Source organism: Ipomoea nil, unplaced genomic scaffold (assembly GCF_001879475.1).
Source record: "Ipomoea nil cultivar Tokyo-kokei standard unplaced genomic scaffold, Asagao_1.1 scaffold1026, whole genome shotgun sequence".
Lineage (NCBI taxonomy): Eukaryota > Viridiplantae > Streptophyta > Magnoliopsida > Solanales > Convolvulaceae > Ipomoea > Ipomoea nil.
The window spans coordinates 1,262,816-1,280,790 of NW_017617454.1; the positions used below are offsets into that span (position 1 = coordinate 1,262,816).

The following is a 17,975-nucleotide window of genomic DNA, read 5'->3' on the forward strand; positions in this document are numbered from 1 at the left end:
TAAAATTCAAAAAGCTGCTCAAAGTAGCTTTTTCAATCAGCTTTTTAAGAAAATCATTTTGCATGTAATCAGCTATCAACTAACAACTTTTCTACAATCAGCTAATGTTATCAACTAATCAAACTCACTAACCCAATTAGTTAACAGCTATTTATCAAAAAACCTCTAACCATTTTTTGGGTCTATTTTCCCTTCTTTCAATCCACAATAACCATTATATCCTTCACCTTGTTATCATAGCTTTTATGAAGGGAGACAACATTAGTGGCAATTATTCATTTTAAAACTTTTTTTTGGTGAGTTTTTCTTGAATATTTCCATGTGAAGATTCAATTTCATGGGCTGGCTTTGCCTCTCTTCTTTTTTTTTTCTTTTTTAAAAAAAAATTATTTTTTAAAAGAATGTATTTGAGTAAGCTACAAGTATTCCTTAGAAAGAGTCAGCAGCTTCCTTCCTTCTGGATCCAGAAGTGTAGGCTTTGGGAATTCATATCTGCCATGTTGTCTTCCACTCTTTTGCAGTCACCGCTTGCCTTTTATGCAGCCATGAACTTAAACTAGGTTTCTACACACATCCTAAACTTCCCCAAAATAGATTCTTCTGTTCTTAGACTAACATTTCGATATTAGCAGTTCTTGTACAATAGTCCACAAACTACATAGGAAAAAGAAATTGCATTAAAAATATCTTCTGTAACAAATTCAATCGAGAAGGACATTCTAATATAAGAATCGTGTTTCAGTATTTTAATCGTTTGGTCATCCTTTCTTGCATTACTTGGTAGCAACAATTACAATATCAAAGCGGTTATGTTGTACAGTTTTAATCATGATTATGTAGGTGATTTGTTATATTAAATTAATTGATAAATCCTAGGTAAACACTTATCTTGATGAGGTTTGACAGAACCAATGCAAAAAAGAATAACTGCAAATGGAATTAAGTAACATGGGTGCATGTTCTTCTGCAAGCTAGCTAGGAAAAAAGTGGATAGATTATGGGTCATATTTCATTCCATTCCATTCCGGGTAGAAAGATTGCAACATAATATGTGTGTATACACATAGGTATAGTTACACACATATTAATTTAAACATATGGATATATATAATTTTTTTGTATTTTTCGAATATCATGTTTAGGTTGTACCACCTTCTAATATATATACTAGGTGCATTTTGATCTTCAAAAGTCCCTTCTTTTGAGAGGTCAGTTGGGTTTTATAGTACCATCCATGGGACACATGTCAGAAATCTAGCTGAGTCAAGTTATGTGGTGCTTAGTTACGGGACAATCAGATCGGTCATGCTACGTGTTAGTATTGAAAAAATTAAAGTTGATGGGATTGATGAGATTCATTTCTTAGGCCTTCTGTCCGTTCAACCGAGCTCAGTATCCTGACCATTTAGGTTGAGATGCACACTAACTAGCTCGGGATACAGTTGAAAAATACTCAACGCTCTATATTCTCCTATCTCCAGTAGAATCTTTTCAATTATAAAGATTAATTTTTTTTCTTGAAATCAGTAATTCGGATTAAGTCTTTTCGATAGGGAGTGTGTATGTGTATGTATAGTGAGACCCATAAACTAGGAATGATTGCAATTGATGTTACAAAGAAGAAGGTTGCATGATCACGTGGATAAAGTGGAGGGGAGGCCATGAGGGATGCTTTACTTTCATTAGGCAAAGAACAACTATCCAATATTAATCATCTCATCCCTACTCCTCTTTATATATCATTCTTCATATATGTACACTTATAGCATGTATGTGAATATATATATATATATATATATATATATATATATATATATATATATATATATATGTTCCAAGAAAAGGCTGCCCCATTAGCCTAACATGATTGGGCACATGATGCCCCCCACCGGATCACCATGTGCATTTTCCCATTTAATTAAGTTTTCCTTAACCAATATGAAGTATCATGTCACATGATAATTAGTTAATTAGTTTTGTTAATTATTAATTAACTACTTTGTGTGCTCGTGCTTACACCAATGAGGGGATTCTATTAGGAATGGTAATAGATTTGGGTGTGCAAAAGGGAGAGAGAGAAAGTCAAGATTCCATCTCTTATCACCATGCACCATTACACAAAGATACACAAAGAGAGTGGAGCAAAAAAGTTGATAGATCTAACAATCTCTAAGAAACTTTGGATTTTCTATAGAACTTGTTAACAATCTCTAAACTCAATGCTTATAAAATAAAGTTGCTATGTAGTTAAAATTTTTATTTGAGTAGTTTTTGGTTCGAATTTTAATATACATGAAAGTTTAATATGAGAGCAATATCGTTCGATGAGATAAAGTGTCTAAATTAATCTAATTGGATTATTATAACTCAATCCAAATGTCTTAATCTAGTTATCCAAAATTGGCGAGAAGTCGCGTGGTTGAAGAATGAGGTAAAGATGCTAAAGTGAAATTACCCTTTTGTCTATGGATTTAACCTTGGTTTGAGAGAAATCTGTCCGGAAGGTCAAATTGACTACAATTTAAAGATTTGAGAGACCCAACTGAATGAATTTGACAGTAAGGAATTACATTGCAGATCGGGCAACAATTGAGGGACCAAAAATGTAATTTTTCCAACTATAAATATTTTTTAAAAACATATAAAATCAAACATTTTTATTCTACTATTAAAACACTTGTAAATTAAAATTTTACAACCGTTAAAATCCTTTACATATCTTGAATTGAATCAAATTTGTTAGCTAGCTAGCTATCAATTACTTGAACATGGGTAGCTGAAATTCCTTCATTCATAAGAATGGATAAATGATGAATAGGGGGTATCAAAGTCAAGGAGGATAAAGACACAATGAAAGCAAAATCATTAAAATTTTACTAACTTAGATCATTGGGAATCCGAAATGCACATGTCAAGTTGTTGGATTCAAATTTGCACTTGAAGCACCCCCTACGTGTCATATAACCTGGGTTCTAGGTTCCTGGCACCTGGAAAAACACAACTAATATTCTTGATAATGTTCTGGATCAGATCTAGATAATACTCTGTCAGGTTTTGTTACAAAATTGTTAATCCACTCATCTTGGAAATCCCATAATTTTGTGTATTTTATGAATCTAGATAATGGTCTGTCTATACTTACTCTAAAAGTTTTAGTTTTAAAAAAATACAGAATGAACTTTAACAATTTATAAATGGTAAAAATGAAATGTTGCACTATATGACTACTAAGTAGAGCAGAATTTGCCGGTATAGGCAGCTCAGTTGATTACGGGTAAAGTTTAAAATCAATGACTCATGATCGAGTCTCACCAACAGCAAGGGGAGCTCCTTGTGCGCAACAGTAAGTATGAGTTACATCCTCTCAGATACTCTATCGGGCCCTTGAGGTTGGGGATTCAATCTTTTGGGACAGAGTAAAGCAAAACTTGCCCACATAGGCAGCTCAGTTAATCACAGGAGCAACAGTAAGCATGATTTACGTTCTCCCACCGAACCCTTAGGACTGGAAATTCAACCTTTTGGAAACACAATAAAGCAGCAGAATACTATTAGAGATGAAATCATTTATTAGTAGATACCATATTAGCATGGAGAAGCTTCACTACATCTCTGACATTACATACATTGCCATCTTCTATAGCTCCTTTTGCATAAAGTTAAAATCTTGAAAAAATCTGTAGCAATCAAGAAATGAGGTCATTGTAAGATTGGGAATGATTGTCAAAGTATATTTTACCTCCTTCTATACGCAAAGAAAGAAAAATGAATGATGGAAGAACAGGCAAGGGAATGAATGAGGATAGTTGAGATAGTTGTAGGCCATAATGTTTGCAAGGGAATCAAGAGAACTTTTACCAAACTAGCTAGCAGTTGTTCAATGAATAATTAATTTTGGGCCTATGAATTGATTGTGGAGTTGTCATGTATGTTTTTGACAATGGTACACAACTAAGGTTGTTTTGGCAGCTTCCCTTTCTTCATTTCATCATATGAATCAATTAATAGCCTCATTTATCATCACAGAGTTGCCATGTGTCCAAAATTTAAAATATCTTTTAATTAATTTGAGCCTATTTAAAATTATAAATGTGCAATCCAACTATCAGCTTAAACTTTTAGTTGATATGGAGTACATGCTTTAATTTGGTATCAGAACCATGCCAAATATGACAGAAAATTTAAAATAATAGCTAATTTTGAAATGCAACTTAAAATAGCATTTTAAAATAAACTAGTAGCTAGCCACTTTTGTTTATAAGCTAAATATGCCAAACAGATAGCATCATTCACTATCATGAATTCATGACCCTATTTTACAAATTGTAAGGTTTATATTTCCAGACATGACCCCATATCTCAAATCCTTTACAATACTATCACAGCTCACCAGCCATCATAGGCCCCTCATCAAATACAAATCCAATGAACCTTGGCTCAAGTGTTCAACACATCAAAGATAACTGTCAAAGAAGTTCTTGCATTCAATAATAACAATAAACAGTGCAAAATCACAGCAATTCATTTCTTAAAATCAGAACCTGAGCTAAAATGGTGCAATTTGTATAGCCTAAAGTTACCCAAAAAAGAAGAGTCTCTTTAGGGGGTATCACTATATCTGAATGTCTGTGTGGTAAGCTGTTCACAACAATGAATTACAAAATTTTCAAGAAATAAATGTGAAAATGAATCAAGTCAATCTTGGTGTTGTTCCTAGTTCTTCGGCGGTTAGTAAGGCCACCGAATCAACCAAAAAAATGAAGTCAAGGTGGCATGCAACAACATTCTGATTCTTTTTAGTAATCACTGCATTAGTTGAATCACGGTATTCCCATGATGCACATGCAGTCCTTGCTAGAGCAGAGTAGATTAAACGGAATCACCACAGTTTGCCCGTTCACAAATGCTCTTAATAACTTCGGAGTAGAAGCCCCAATTAGCGCTATTTTCACTAATTGCCGGTTGCCCAAATGGATGCTCCTCAACATATTTCTGCACATGTTCAGCCTCTGCCAAGTTTTCCAAATACATACGAAGGTCACCTCCAGGACCTGAAATATAAATGGAGAGTCGCTTCTATGAGTGCCAGGAAGTTTGCACCATCTTAAACCAACATAAATAAAAGGGTTCAGACATACAGCTGAGATTACTATGTAGTATATAACATTCTTGAAAGGGCAATTGAAATTTTAGTTGCAAAACTTGAAAAGGATTCTAGGAACTGCTTCATGAATGATGCTGATGGCAAAAGCAAACAATTGTGTGAAAGCAACTTACCTAATGAGTTATCATCTTTAAGCCTGTAGTTGAAGGAATCAGGAAAGATTGTGGTGTGAACCTGGGAATGATGACAGTATAAACCAAAGAAACAATTATAAAAACAAATAGCTGGTAAAAATAAGCTTAAAATTAGAGGCCTGTATTAGAACAGAATAGGGGATAACTTACAGGATTAAGAAGGGCCTTGTATGGAGAATCATCCAATAACAATGTGTTTGACTCATCAAAGTCTCCTTTATCCCAATGTTTTTCCCATATTTTCCTTAAATCCTTACAAACCAAGGGTTTATGCTTGATTTCAAGAGTCTTGTATCTGGTCATGGTACAATGAGACATATCCTGCAAAACACAGCACATAGAACTCAGAAACTTCTTGTGTAAAGCTGAGAAAATGAATAACCAGTTAATGAACTTATTTTTATAACAAACTTCTATTTTAGAAGATTTGCAAAAGACAAAGAAAAAAATAGCTTAGAGGTGTTTTTATATGTGTTACTATTAGAAGAAAAAACACCAAAACAGGCAGTGTTCATGTACCTTGCCACCTTTTCGATCATAATAATGTGATTAAAGTAAGTAATTCTTATTTCAGTTGCCCAAAAAAAAAAAAACCTAAAAGAGTGGCCAATCAATCAATGAAAAATATTGGTGGGGGTGACAAATAAAATGAAGCCCAGAATTTTCCACGCGGCTCTAGAAGATTTGAATAACGAATGATACCCAGCAAAATAACAACTTGTGCTTCAGATCTCCCAATAAATAATCCACCACTCGAACAATAATTCTCCTGCATATTACATATATGCTACTTAGTGCATTATGAAAAGGGTCAAGGATAAATGATAGAAGATCATACAAGACTAATATGAAGAAATTGACAAAGCAAACATCAAAAGTAAAGTTGAGTACTTGGATCTAGACGACCAGATTGCCACATGGAATCTCTCAAAGCAAAACTTCAGAAAATCATCACAGAAGGGTCTCTTGAATACTGCAAAGGAAATTAATAATTAGCTAATTCCAAACCAATCATTATGTATGAACAAAATTAGCCTAAGGTCATTCACCGATTAAAAAATTGTAAGCTATTAAACTCATCACAGAAGGGCCAAAGCAACATTAGCTAACTGCAAATCAACCATTACATGTGATAGAATTAGCTTGACAACATTGTGTCAATGTGGCGCCAGAATTATGTCATGATTCTCATGATTCATGCAAGGTAATAAATTGCTAATTGCAATCAAGCATTACATGTAAATAAAATTAGCCTAAAATCATTGATTTCTTTCAAAAGTGTGCAATATTAAACTCACTTGCTCGTCCTGAAATGCCTGTATCAGCTTTACAGTCTTTTGGATGTGGTAAGACTATATCTGCAAGTAGGCCATTCAAATCAAGGATGAGCAGTTTCCTCCTCAAAGGAGTGCCATGATGCATGGTAACCTCTGCACTAGATGGAAGATGGGTCCCCACACTGCAACTTTCAACTGAATTCTTCTCAGGGAGAGCTAAATACGACCCACTTTCATAATTTTCACAAGTTGTTGTGGTAGCCTTAACAGTAGGAGTGAGCTCTGTTTGAATGGAAACAACATTCACATCCTCAGGACACAACTTTACAGCTCCTGCACCCAGAACTTCAGTCTCTTCTCTTGCAAAAGCACTAGATGGAAGATGGGTCCCCACACTGCAACTTTCAACTGAATTCTTCTCAGGGAAAGCTAAATACGACCCATTTTCATAACTTTCACAAGTTGTTGTGGTAGCCTTAACAGTAGGAGTGAGCTCTGTTTGAACGGAAACAACATTCACATCCTCAGGACACAACTTTACAGATCCTGCACCCAGAACTTCAGTCTCTTCTCTCGCAAAAGATAATGAGTCTTGTGTTGCAGTCTTAACATTATCTATGTTATTGTCTGTTGCCTTCTTTACCTTTCTTATCTTCTTTTTCTTTTTCTTCTCTTGGTTATCAGGTGGCAGCAGTTGTTCAGTTAACTCTACATGCTGATCATCACTTGTGGGTTCAATGTTTTCTCCTCTCTTCCTCTTTAGTCCATTTGCAATCTTTAGCTCAAGATTGCTGAGTGAACTGATATCTCTCTTGTGATGCACTGGCGCAAGTACTTTAGCAGTTGACTCTACATCAATAACATTACTTGCCGGTTTATTTAGCTTTTTTTTCTTCCACCTCTTCTTTTTTCCACTTGCACTCTTTTCCCCACTTTCACTCTTCTTCTCTATTTCGGTCATATTTATATCACTCTCTTGATTCTTTGGTACCAGTAATTTGGCAGTTGAATCTACAACAAGAACATTGCTTGCCGGTTTATTTAGCTTTTTTTTCTTCCACCTCTTCTTTTTTCCACTTGCACTCTTTTCCCCACTTTCACTCTTCTTCTCTATTTCGGTCATATTTATATCACTCTCTTGATTCTTGGGTGCCAGTAGTTTGGCAGTTGAATCTACATCAAGAACATTGCTTGTGGGTTTATTTAGATTCTTTTTCTTCCTCTTCTTCTGTTTCCTATTTCCACTCTTTACCTCAAGGTTATTGGCCAAATTCATGTCTAGCCCTTGAAGCTCTTGAGCTGGCAATTGTACAGCTGACTCTGCATTGGGAAAAGTAACCTGTAGGGGCTCTTGAGCTGGCAATTGTACAGATGACTCTGCATTGGGAAGAGTAACCTGTAGATTTATATCTCTCTCTTGATACTTTGGTGCCAGTTGTTTGGCAGTTGAATCTACATCAAGAACATTGCTTGTGGATTTATTTAGATTCTTTTGCTTCCTCTTCTTCTGCTTTCTATTTCCACTCTTTACCTCAAGGTTATCGGCCAAATTCATATCTAACCCTTGAAGTTCTTGAGCTGGCAATTGTACAGTTGACTCTGCATTGGGAAAAGCAACCTGTAGGGGCTCTTGAGTTGGCAATTGTACAGCTGACTCTGCATTGGGAAAAGTAACCTGTAGATTAGTCATGGCTGCAGTACAATTCTTTTTATTTTTCTTCATCTTCCTCTTCTTTTTCCCAGCCACATTGTTTTCCAAATGATTTTCGATTGGATTTAGGTCCAAGTCCATAGGATTTGTAGAAGGAAATTTTGCAGCTGATTCTACTTCAAGAAGAGCATTTTGACAGCTAACTGCGGCTGTGGTTGGCACAATATCCCTAGACTGATGCTCTGGAAACGGCAAGAGGTCAGCTGAATCTGCTTGCATCAGAGTAGCCACAGTAGTATTAACACCAGAAGGGCTTTGTTTGTTGCTATAAGTTTCCAAAATTGTATTATCCTCATTCACACTTTGTTGTTCAACCTTTTTCTTCTTCTTCTTCCTCTTGTTTTTCCCAGCCACATTGTTTTCCAACTGATTTCCGATTGGATTTAGGTCCAAGTCCATAGGCTTTGTTGAAGGAAATTTTGCAGCTGATTCTACCTCAAGAAGAGCATTTTGACAGCTAACTGTGGCTGTGGTTGGCACAATATCCCTAGACTGATGCTTTGGAAACGGCAAGAGGTCAGCTGGATCTGCTTGCATCAGAGTATCCACAGTTGTATTAACATCAGAAGGGCTTTGTTTGTTGCTATTACTTTCCAAAATTGTATTATCCTCATTCACACTTCGTTGCTCAACCTTTTTCTCTGCCTCGCTCCTATCTCTTCTCCTGTTCTTTCTCCTGCTCATCTTCTTTGGTTCTCGTTGTTAGATGCTTCGGTCAAATTTTACATTCATTGAAGTTTGTCTTGAAATAAAAGGAAAAAGGAAAATCCCCAGTTTAAATAACTTTCCAAATGTTCACTAGATGCACCAATTCTCCTGACTGTCTACAAACTCATTTCACTCTCAGTTTTCCTATTCATCCTAGACAACAACAACAAAAAAAACAGCAAGAAACTTAAGGCATAGATAAATCCCCAAAGCAACTATGTCGAATCTTATTAGTTACAGTGAGAATAAATCAGAGCACAAACATTTTTTTTTTTTTGAAAATTTGGTTTTCCCTCATTATCACACACAAAATGAAGCATATACAGACTGCATTCAAGAGGTTATTATCACAAAACAGTAATCCAGCAGAGATCAATCATATATGGGATTACAAGAAATAGATATGAAGTCCCCCACCCCCCATAAAAGCAGTTCCAAAAACAAAAGATAAGCACACTAGTAAGGCTATGTCCTATCAATCAAAGATCATAAATTTGTAATCTTTGCATGTTACTTGCAGCCTACTCAATAATCTTCCTCATACCCAACAGACAACACAACCGCATGACTGCATAGTTTATACTGCAAAACATAAATGCAAGGGAATTGAATAACAAAATCCAAGCATAAAAATCCGAATGGGCTAACTGTCAATATCCTCACAAGTGCACGCCATATATACACTTACACAGATACATATAGAAACAGAGAAATTGAAGAGAAGAAAGGGATAGGGAATTTTACGGCAATTAACGAAAAAAGATAAACTCCTCACCTTTCACCGGAGAGGTTCACCGCCGGATTTGATGGTGCTTGGCTGCGGGCAAGAAGAAAGAGGAAACCGCACACGTTCAATGAAGTGGGATGGGGTTTCGGCGTCATTTATTCGGGCCGTTACCAAATTTGAACTGTCGGGCCTAAATAAATCAACCCAATATATAGCCCATAAAAAGAAATGGATCAAATATGATATGAAATTTAACATTTTGTGATTATTAAACTTTTGTTCACGGAATTTTGGATTACCCCAGGAAGGCGCAAATTATGTTATGCAACTGTGTGCACTATACGGTTGTAAAAACGACATCATTTTGACTAAAAACGCGCGCTTTCACTTAAAAAAAAAAAATATGTTCGATTTTCGGTAATAGCATTTTTTTGTGCATAATTTGAATTATATATTCACAAATTCATAACTATATATCCACAAGTTCATAACTATATATCCACAAATTCATAACTATATATCCACAGTGAATGAATAACACAAAATCCATAATGAATGAACTAAATATCCACAATGAATGAACTAAACATCCACAATGAATGAACTAAATATCCACAAATTCATAACTATATATCCACAAATTCATAACTATATATCAACAAATTCATAACTATATATCAACAAAAATTCATAACTATATATCCACAATAATGTTGTTGAAGGGAATCGAAACTGATTTTTTTTTTTAAATGTGACGCGCGTTTTTAGTCAAAACGACGTCGTTTTGCAACCGTGTGCATGGTGTACACGGTTGCACAGCATAACTATTGCCAGGAAGGTAATGTGACATTTTAAGAATATAAGATTACTTTATGTGTTTGGTTTGGATTGTGTAATATAATACTTTGTTTGGTTAAAGGTTATATGTTAGGTTATATGGATCAATTTACAATAATATCCTTAATATATATATGTGTATGTGTGCGTGTGTGCGCGTGTGTGCGCGTGTGTATTTATTTATTTATATGTATGAATGTATTATGTATATGCTTAAATATTACTAAAAAAAAACTAAATAAATAAATATATAGCCATGTATATTAAACATATATTAATTTCATCATTATCATATTATTATTATTATTATTATTATTATTATTATTATTATTATTATTATTAGTTAACATGGGCAAAGTTTGAATAATTCAAGGTAATCTAAGATTATCAAAGAAATTTCTTAAGAAAAAGGGTTAAATTGGTTCACTAAGTTAATCAGATAGTGTAGTTCAGTTCTCATAAATAAATAAAAACTCCATTCAAATCTTTTAAATCAATGAAATTATTCAATTGAGTCCAAATTAACTTTAACAAATTAATTCTTTGTAGGGTTGACATGTGTCTTTTTATTTTAAAAAAATTATTTATTTATTAAAATTTAAAAAAAAAAAAATCACAATCATCGATGTCTTCTTCACGAATAGCCACGACTGTCTAAAGATGACGTCTTCTAGATCTATAATAACGGTGGCGACCATCGACTATGGCCGTTGCCCTCGTTCTAGACCTGGAGGTCTTCCTTAGACAGTGGTGGTTGTATTCATATATATATATATATATATATATATATATGTGTGTGTGTGTGTGTGTGTGTGTGTGTGTGTGTGTAAAAGGGAGAGAGGATGAGAGAAAATTGGCTTAATAGCTTTATTATTTCATCTTGTATGGAGAGAGAGTATATAAGGGAGAAAACCCCTCTTGAATATTCTAGAGAGAAGAAGATAAAAAGGCCTCCATTGGCTTTCTGAGTGAATGGCCTTTATATAGGTCCAAACAATGACTATTTGACTTTGATCCGATACGGACTCTGACTCGACTATCGTATAGGAGCATGAAACGTATAAGAAGGTCAAATCTGGAGATTATTCTTTATTAATAATTTTAATAAGTAAACAAAAAGTTTTTTAAAGAATACAAAACAAAAATGAAACGTGTCAACCCTACGAAGAATTAACTTACTGAACAAGTTAATTATGATTCAATTAAACAATTTTACAGATTTAGGAGATTAGAATGTGACTTTTTTTTTTTTTTTTTTTTTTTTTTTTGTAACTTATGTGACTCAATTGCACAAATTTATAAGAGTATGGCACTAATGAAAATATATAGAGCGTATATATCCGTTTTTGATCGTATTTGACAATGGTACAGTAGCACTCTTCTCAACCTACGAGAGTAGGAAGTCAACCTTGTCCATACAAATGAATAACACGTGAAGTATCTTTTCAGTCATCCTATTAACCCAATTCACCTCAAAAAAGTAGGCACGTTGCTTGACCGATTTGATTAACGCCATTTACCTCAATCAACAACATCTGTGCCCCCAATTCAGTACTATAAAAGCTAGTTTTAATTCTCGTATGAAATTAGGAGGGGTTGTTGGAGATTCTTATGTTCTTTGTGTGTTCTAACCTAACTTGAACTTCAATTCCAAACTTTGAACTTTAGAAAATTCATGTGCATTAAGATCTTTGATATATATAAAGAATTAGTGTGTAATTAATTAATGGAAGAAACAAACCAAGTTGGATCGCAGTCCATATGCCCTCAGTCAACATGACATAATTATAACACTGAAGGACGAAAAGCAATGGATTATGGCTACCTTATATTAGCTGATCTCCATGGATCCAAAGGGGTTGGACCACACAAACCCAGCTCAAAAGTGCACCTCCATGCACGTGTGACATTCTTTAATTGCCACTCTCGCCATTTTTAAATAATTTTATAATCAAAACATTAATCACAATACAAACTAAATCATTATTTGAATGAAATCAGAAAAATTCACAATTACTATTTGAAGATATACACTGGGCAAATATCGTTCTTCACTCATGTGTAATAGTTTGCAAATTACATATAATAAATAAAGTGCACTATGAAAATCATCTGATCATGTGCCACGAACTTAACTGAGAGAGTTTTGACAAAAATATACAAATGACCTTCTGATACGATAATCATATACTATACTCACTTAATCACCCTTTTGGATCCAAGCTAAATCATTTTAAACGAAATGATCGAGTTGTCATTTTTATACTGATAATAATAATGAAATTGATATATAGATGCCCTCATAAACCAATCATGCCAAGTTTCCCCATATGTTACCTACCTGCCTTGCTCCACGCCTCCACCATACATGAAAATACCATTCTCTATCATAATATTGTATATTTTTTAAGTACTACCGATTCTGCTACAATGTAACATATGTTCCTAATATTGTATATAATACATATATACAGAGTAATATATAGAGGATTAAGTATTTTCGAAACACCACCTCAATAATTTATAATAAATTGACAATTCATCGTTTAAAGGCATATATATGTTTAAAGATTCGGATTCGCTATATATTTACACAGGAAAAGCAAAAGTCGAGAGATTCATATCTGTTAGTTTAAAGTAAGAGCAAAAAAAAAAAAAAAAACGCACAAACACACACACAAGTGACACAACCCTATTATTCAGGAACCGACCACACAATTCAAACACAATCCATGCTAGCATATTTTTATTTCTTTAGTTTTTCGTTTCCAGCCATGAATAAGAGCCGTGTGACGGTGACGTCTAATCATATCGTCTGCCACCCTGCCAAACACTTCATATACTAATTATTCGATTAATATAGTAATAATAATTGTTTAGTTTGTGATAATCTACATGATACTTAAATTAGATCGGGGTAAAAGATATAAAATTACACTACAATATAAAAAATTAGGAGATGGGAATGTATGATATATAAGTTGTGCATAGATTGGCTAAGGGCGGGTTGAAGTTGTCGAACTAGATACTACGGTCTATGGAGTATAATATAAGAGTCTAGTACGATGATAGATTATCATATGACTAGTTGTAGAGAGGTACTATTTATTATACACAATGTTCGGATTATTGTGATAATGACTTACAATAAGAGGAACTGACATGGTACGTTGTCATTGGTGAAAGGTAGAAGGTAGTCGGTCAATTTATACAACAGTTCATTCACTTGCACATTAGTTATAGCTCGCAACAACTCCCTCAATTGTATCATTGTATGTTGATCGTACCTGACTGACTTCTGGTTGTAACGGTCCCAATAAATTGGACCTTTGATATTAATTCTTTAAACTTATTAATGTGGTTATTAACTTTATTGAAGTTTTCTATAACTCCACTAAAACACAACAAGCTTTATTTTGAATTATATTTCTGAATTTTTTTCTCCATTAATGAGTGCCTTTTTCCTTACCAACATATCTTGCTTCAAAAGTTATGCCGAAAGAAAATACTAAAGGCCGGCAAGCAGGCTTCATATGATACCACAACAACAATGCATATGATATTCATGCATGTATACACTTTATATTTATATTTCTATGTTTATAAATGTGTATGTACTTGTGTGGACATGTCACATGTACATACAGTTTCAACCATGCAATCAACAACGTACATACTTATAGTTTCATCCGCAATATAATGAAAGGGGAAACCTAGCAATGTAGTTTTCAATATAAATATTTGTTTAAATGTTGTATGCATATGCAGATATGACATTCATTCATATATATAATATATATCGGAGTATCCAACTGCTTGTTACTGCATTTATTCCCTCATTAATGGGAAATTGTTACGTCTCCAACTCTAGAAGGTACAGTCTCAACTCTCAAGACTCCAGTTATGGTATTCAAGAAAGTAGTCATGCATTATGAGTGATGAGAAAAAACGAGATCAAGAAATCAATATTTACCTGGTTCGACAGTGTTTTTACATTCACCGGAGAAATATTTTTTATTAATTGTGGTGATAATCTTCTCCCAAAAGGTTAAATCTTCAATCACAAATGTTCTCTACATTCTAGTCCGACAGACCATTTGCAGAATGTAAATCATGGTAATTCAATAATTAGACTACATACCAGTGTGCATAAGATATCTGTCCACTTTAATTAATCTGATACAGTTACAAAACTATCCATGTATCCAACCCTATTATAGACCAATATGCATGGCGAATTGAATTAAATGACAACGTCGTAAAAGTCCATTTTGGGCGAACATGGTCCAACGACGGGACCAAACATTTTTGCAGGGATGAGGTAAAAGCAGGCGCCCAAGTCTACCCCTAGTTAAGGCAATCATATTGTGTGAATCAGGGTTGATACAAGTGTGTGGTTATGTGGACTATATTATTAAATAATATACATTCAGTATATATATAAATGATGTATTCTTTTTGTATATTAAAAATATATATTATATTAAAAAAATACATTATTTGAGTACTAAAAGCATATTTTATTATATAATGTATATTCAGTACATTTTTTAGTATATTAAAAACATATTTTTTTATGATGATTCACACAATAATCTGTCTAGTTTAAGCAAGGCTCTTTGAATTAGAAACCATAAAACTACATGCATGAAAGTCAATAAACGCAGCATTCGGTCCACAGTTGATATGGATGGCTAACAACCACACATTCTTCGTTTAATGATGTTAGTCAATTTTTGCTATTCTATGATTGCTTCAAATCATCATCGTTTCATGCTATACCATTTGTCGTTATTTTAGTTGATTGATTGTTAATTTTTAAGGTGATTTCTTTTTTTTTTTTTGGTTCATTTTATAAGATTGATGCATATCGATCATGCGATGAGTCATGTCGGGATATAAGTTCAAGATGATTGATGGGTTTAGTGGGAGGCAATGTGAAATAAGTTGTTGATTAGTCTTATTGATCGAGTGGGACTGATTAAGTCGTGATTAAAGTGAAGCAATTACGTTTAACAATTACTACATTAGTGAGATTCACGTAAGTACATGGATCATGCATTATTGTTTGTATGTGAAAGAGAGTTTTGCACATTGCATATAATTTAAGTGAAGGCCATGAAAAATGTGAGATTTTCTCTATTCGATGGGGGTTCCAATTCCACAAGATGGTGAGGCTTAATAATTTATTGTTAAATTATATATAACGCTACATATAGAACCCTATTATATATACTGTGAGTGTTCACATCTCAATCATGTGTGTACATGTATTCACACATATGGGATTTTCGTGACAGCGTTTCACGAATCATTTTTTTTTTTTTTTTTTGAAAGTCGCTGGATCTATTACATTGTAGTATCTGTTCATATACTTTCTCAACCTACTGAAACACAAAGAACCAATAACGCCTCCACTGAGGTTCGAACTCATAATCTTCCAAATGGAAGTCCAACCCGGGTACCATTAGACCACATAGTCCTGGTACGAATCATTTACTTATACAGAAAAATATAATATAATACTTTTAGGGGGAGTTTGGTTCAGGTTATATAACATAACCAACGGAATGTGACATTCCAAAACTCACATTCCTATGTTTGGTTCACATTATCTCAGGGAATCTAACATTCTCCAGGAATGTCACATTCCCTCCACATAGGATTTTGAACGGAATGTGATTCCCTTCAATTTCTAAGGTTATGTAAGATAACCTTGGTTATGTTAGTTTATTACACACACACACACACACACACACACACACACACACACACACACACACACACACACACACATATATATATATATATATATATATATATATATATATAATTATTTTTGTAATTATATATTTTTTATTTTTATTATGTTAGGTTAGCATATAAAATAATTTTGTTTCTCAAGTTCAATATTTTAGTTAATATTTTAAAATCATGTAATTATATATGATACCGTTATCTTATTTATTTATTTTAATTTTTAAATTTATTAAAATATATAAAAATATGTTAAGGATATTATAGTGTGTGAATAAAAGATAACCCTAAACCAAACATGATTATATTACATACCCCAATTTTAACCAAACACAGGAATCTAACATTCCCAGTAATCTAACATTCCCAGCAATCTAACATTCCTTAAGGTAATCTGACATTCCGTGAACCAAACGACCCCTTAATAAAAAAAAGTAATACTTTTACATATCAAAATGTAAAAGTATTACATTTTTCTTCAAAAATATTATGTTTTCCCTTATAAATAACAAAAGCACTTTATTCTTAATTAGTATTACATTTGCTAATATAAGTATTACATTTCATATTGACCTGACGTGTCTAACGGACAAGGATCTATGGTCTCACACAAGTTTTAAAATAGAATAGTTTGACTTCGCTTAGCAAAAAAAAAAAAAAAGTCATCAATTTTCGTATAAAGATTATCTGTCCCATTTTCTTTACATCCTTAACCTACCACCATTCTTCATTCACATTCTTAGAGCATCCACAATAGTGGATTTTGGAAGGTTTTAAAGCATATATGTGGATGAGAGAGAAATATGAGATAGTGTCTAAAGTCTTCGCCGGATGTGTTTGGTTTTTGCAGGAATAATAGTGAGCCCACTAAATAAACAAAAAAGTTCCCTAATGCGCGTGGGGTGCACCAGAAACGCCCAGCGGGGTGCATTATTTTCTTTGCTGTTTTTTTTCTTCTTTCCCTTCTTTTTCACATGTTCTTTCTCTTAGTCACCTAAACAAAAACTATGCCTAATGAGGATGCTTATGCACTAAACAACAATAACTTGGTTTGTGCTGCGTTTAATTTGGAACAAATTTATATTGTTAAGAATAATCCTCTGAGAGTACAATTAGTATTTCAATTCCAATGTTGCTATTTGAGGTAATCTCATATGAGTTTAGCTACACCTTCAATTAGTTTGGAAGACAATTATGGGCAAAGCGTAAGTTAGGATTCATACTATAAACACTCCAAAACATTAATAATGTCGGGTAGGTGGCTTTTGAATGTCATTTGTTAATTTTGTCATACTTTTGACTTCTCAAGTAATTCCAAACTTGTCCCCAAATTCCAGTCCATATATGTACGCTCCCATATTTCAGTATTCCACACTCATCTTCCATGCCACCCACCGAATTTAATTTCCTTTTCTCGTTTCCGTGTCAACCTACGCCTTTCATCCTCCATTGTGAAATTGCAACTTTAACCAAGAATTATCGCAATGGCAAACCACATTGCAAATTCTAATTATCAGTAACATTTTATAAACTACACGAGAGAGATAAATTGTAGCATAAATCGCATTACACAATAGAAATAACTTGTAGTGTAAATCCTGCTTATAATCAGGCACGAGAGGCATGCTCTATCTACTTAACCACTCAGTTTCGATAGGAA

General features: G+C 33.7%; 1 protein-coding gene across 7 annotated transcripts; it reads right to left on the reverse strand.

The window, feature by feature from the left end:
• Positions 1-4,458: 4,458 nt before the first annotated feature.
• LOC109180573 lies at positions 4,459-9,881 on the reverse strand. Of its 7 annotated transcripts, none has more exons than XM_019330220.1 (8): positions 9,770-9,873; positions 7,972-9,147; positions 6,597-7,914; positions 6,190-6,271; positions 6,001-6,067; positions 5,449-5,619; positions 5,278-5,338; positions 4,459-5,051 (listed from the first exon to the last, which is right to left on the reverse strand). In XM_019330220.1, the coding sequence occupies exons 2-8, from the start codon at positions 8,968-8,970 to the stop codon at positions 4,870-4,872; spliced, it is 2,880 nt and encodes a 959-aa protein (XP_019185765.1). In that variant the 5' UTR covers positions 8,971-9,147; positions 9,770-9,873; the 3' UTR covers positions 4,459-4,869. The 7 variants fall into 7 exon arrangements, with proteins under 7 accessions (XP_019185765.1, XP_019185764.1, XP_019185766.1 ...); XM_019330219.1 differs by having other exon boundaries at positions 6,597-7,614; positions 7,663-9,147; XM_019330221.1 differs by having other exon boundaries at positions 6,597-8,601; positions 8,920-9,147; positions 9,770-9,872.
• Between the last annotated feature and the right edge of the window lie 8,094 nt (positions 9,882-17,975).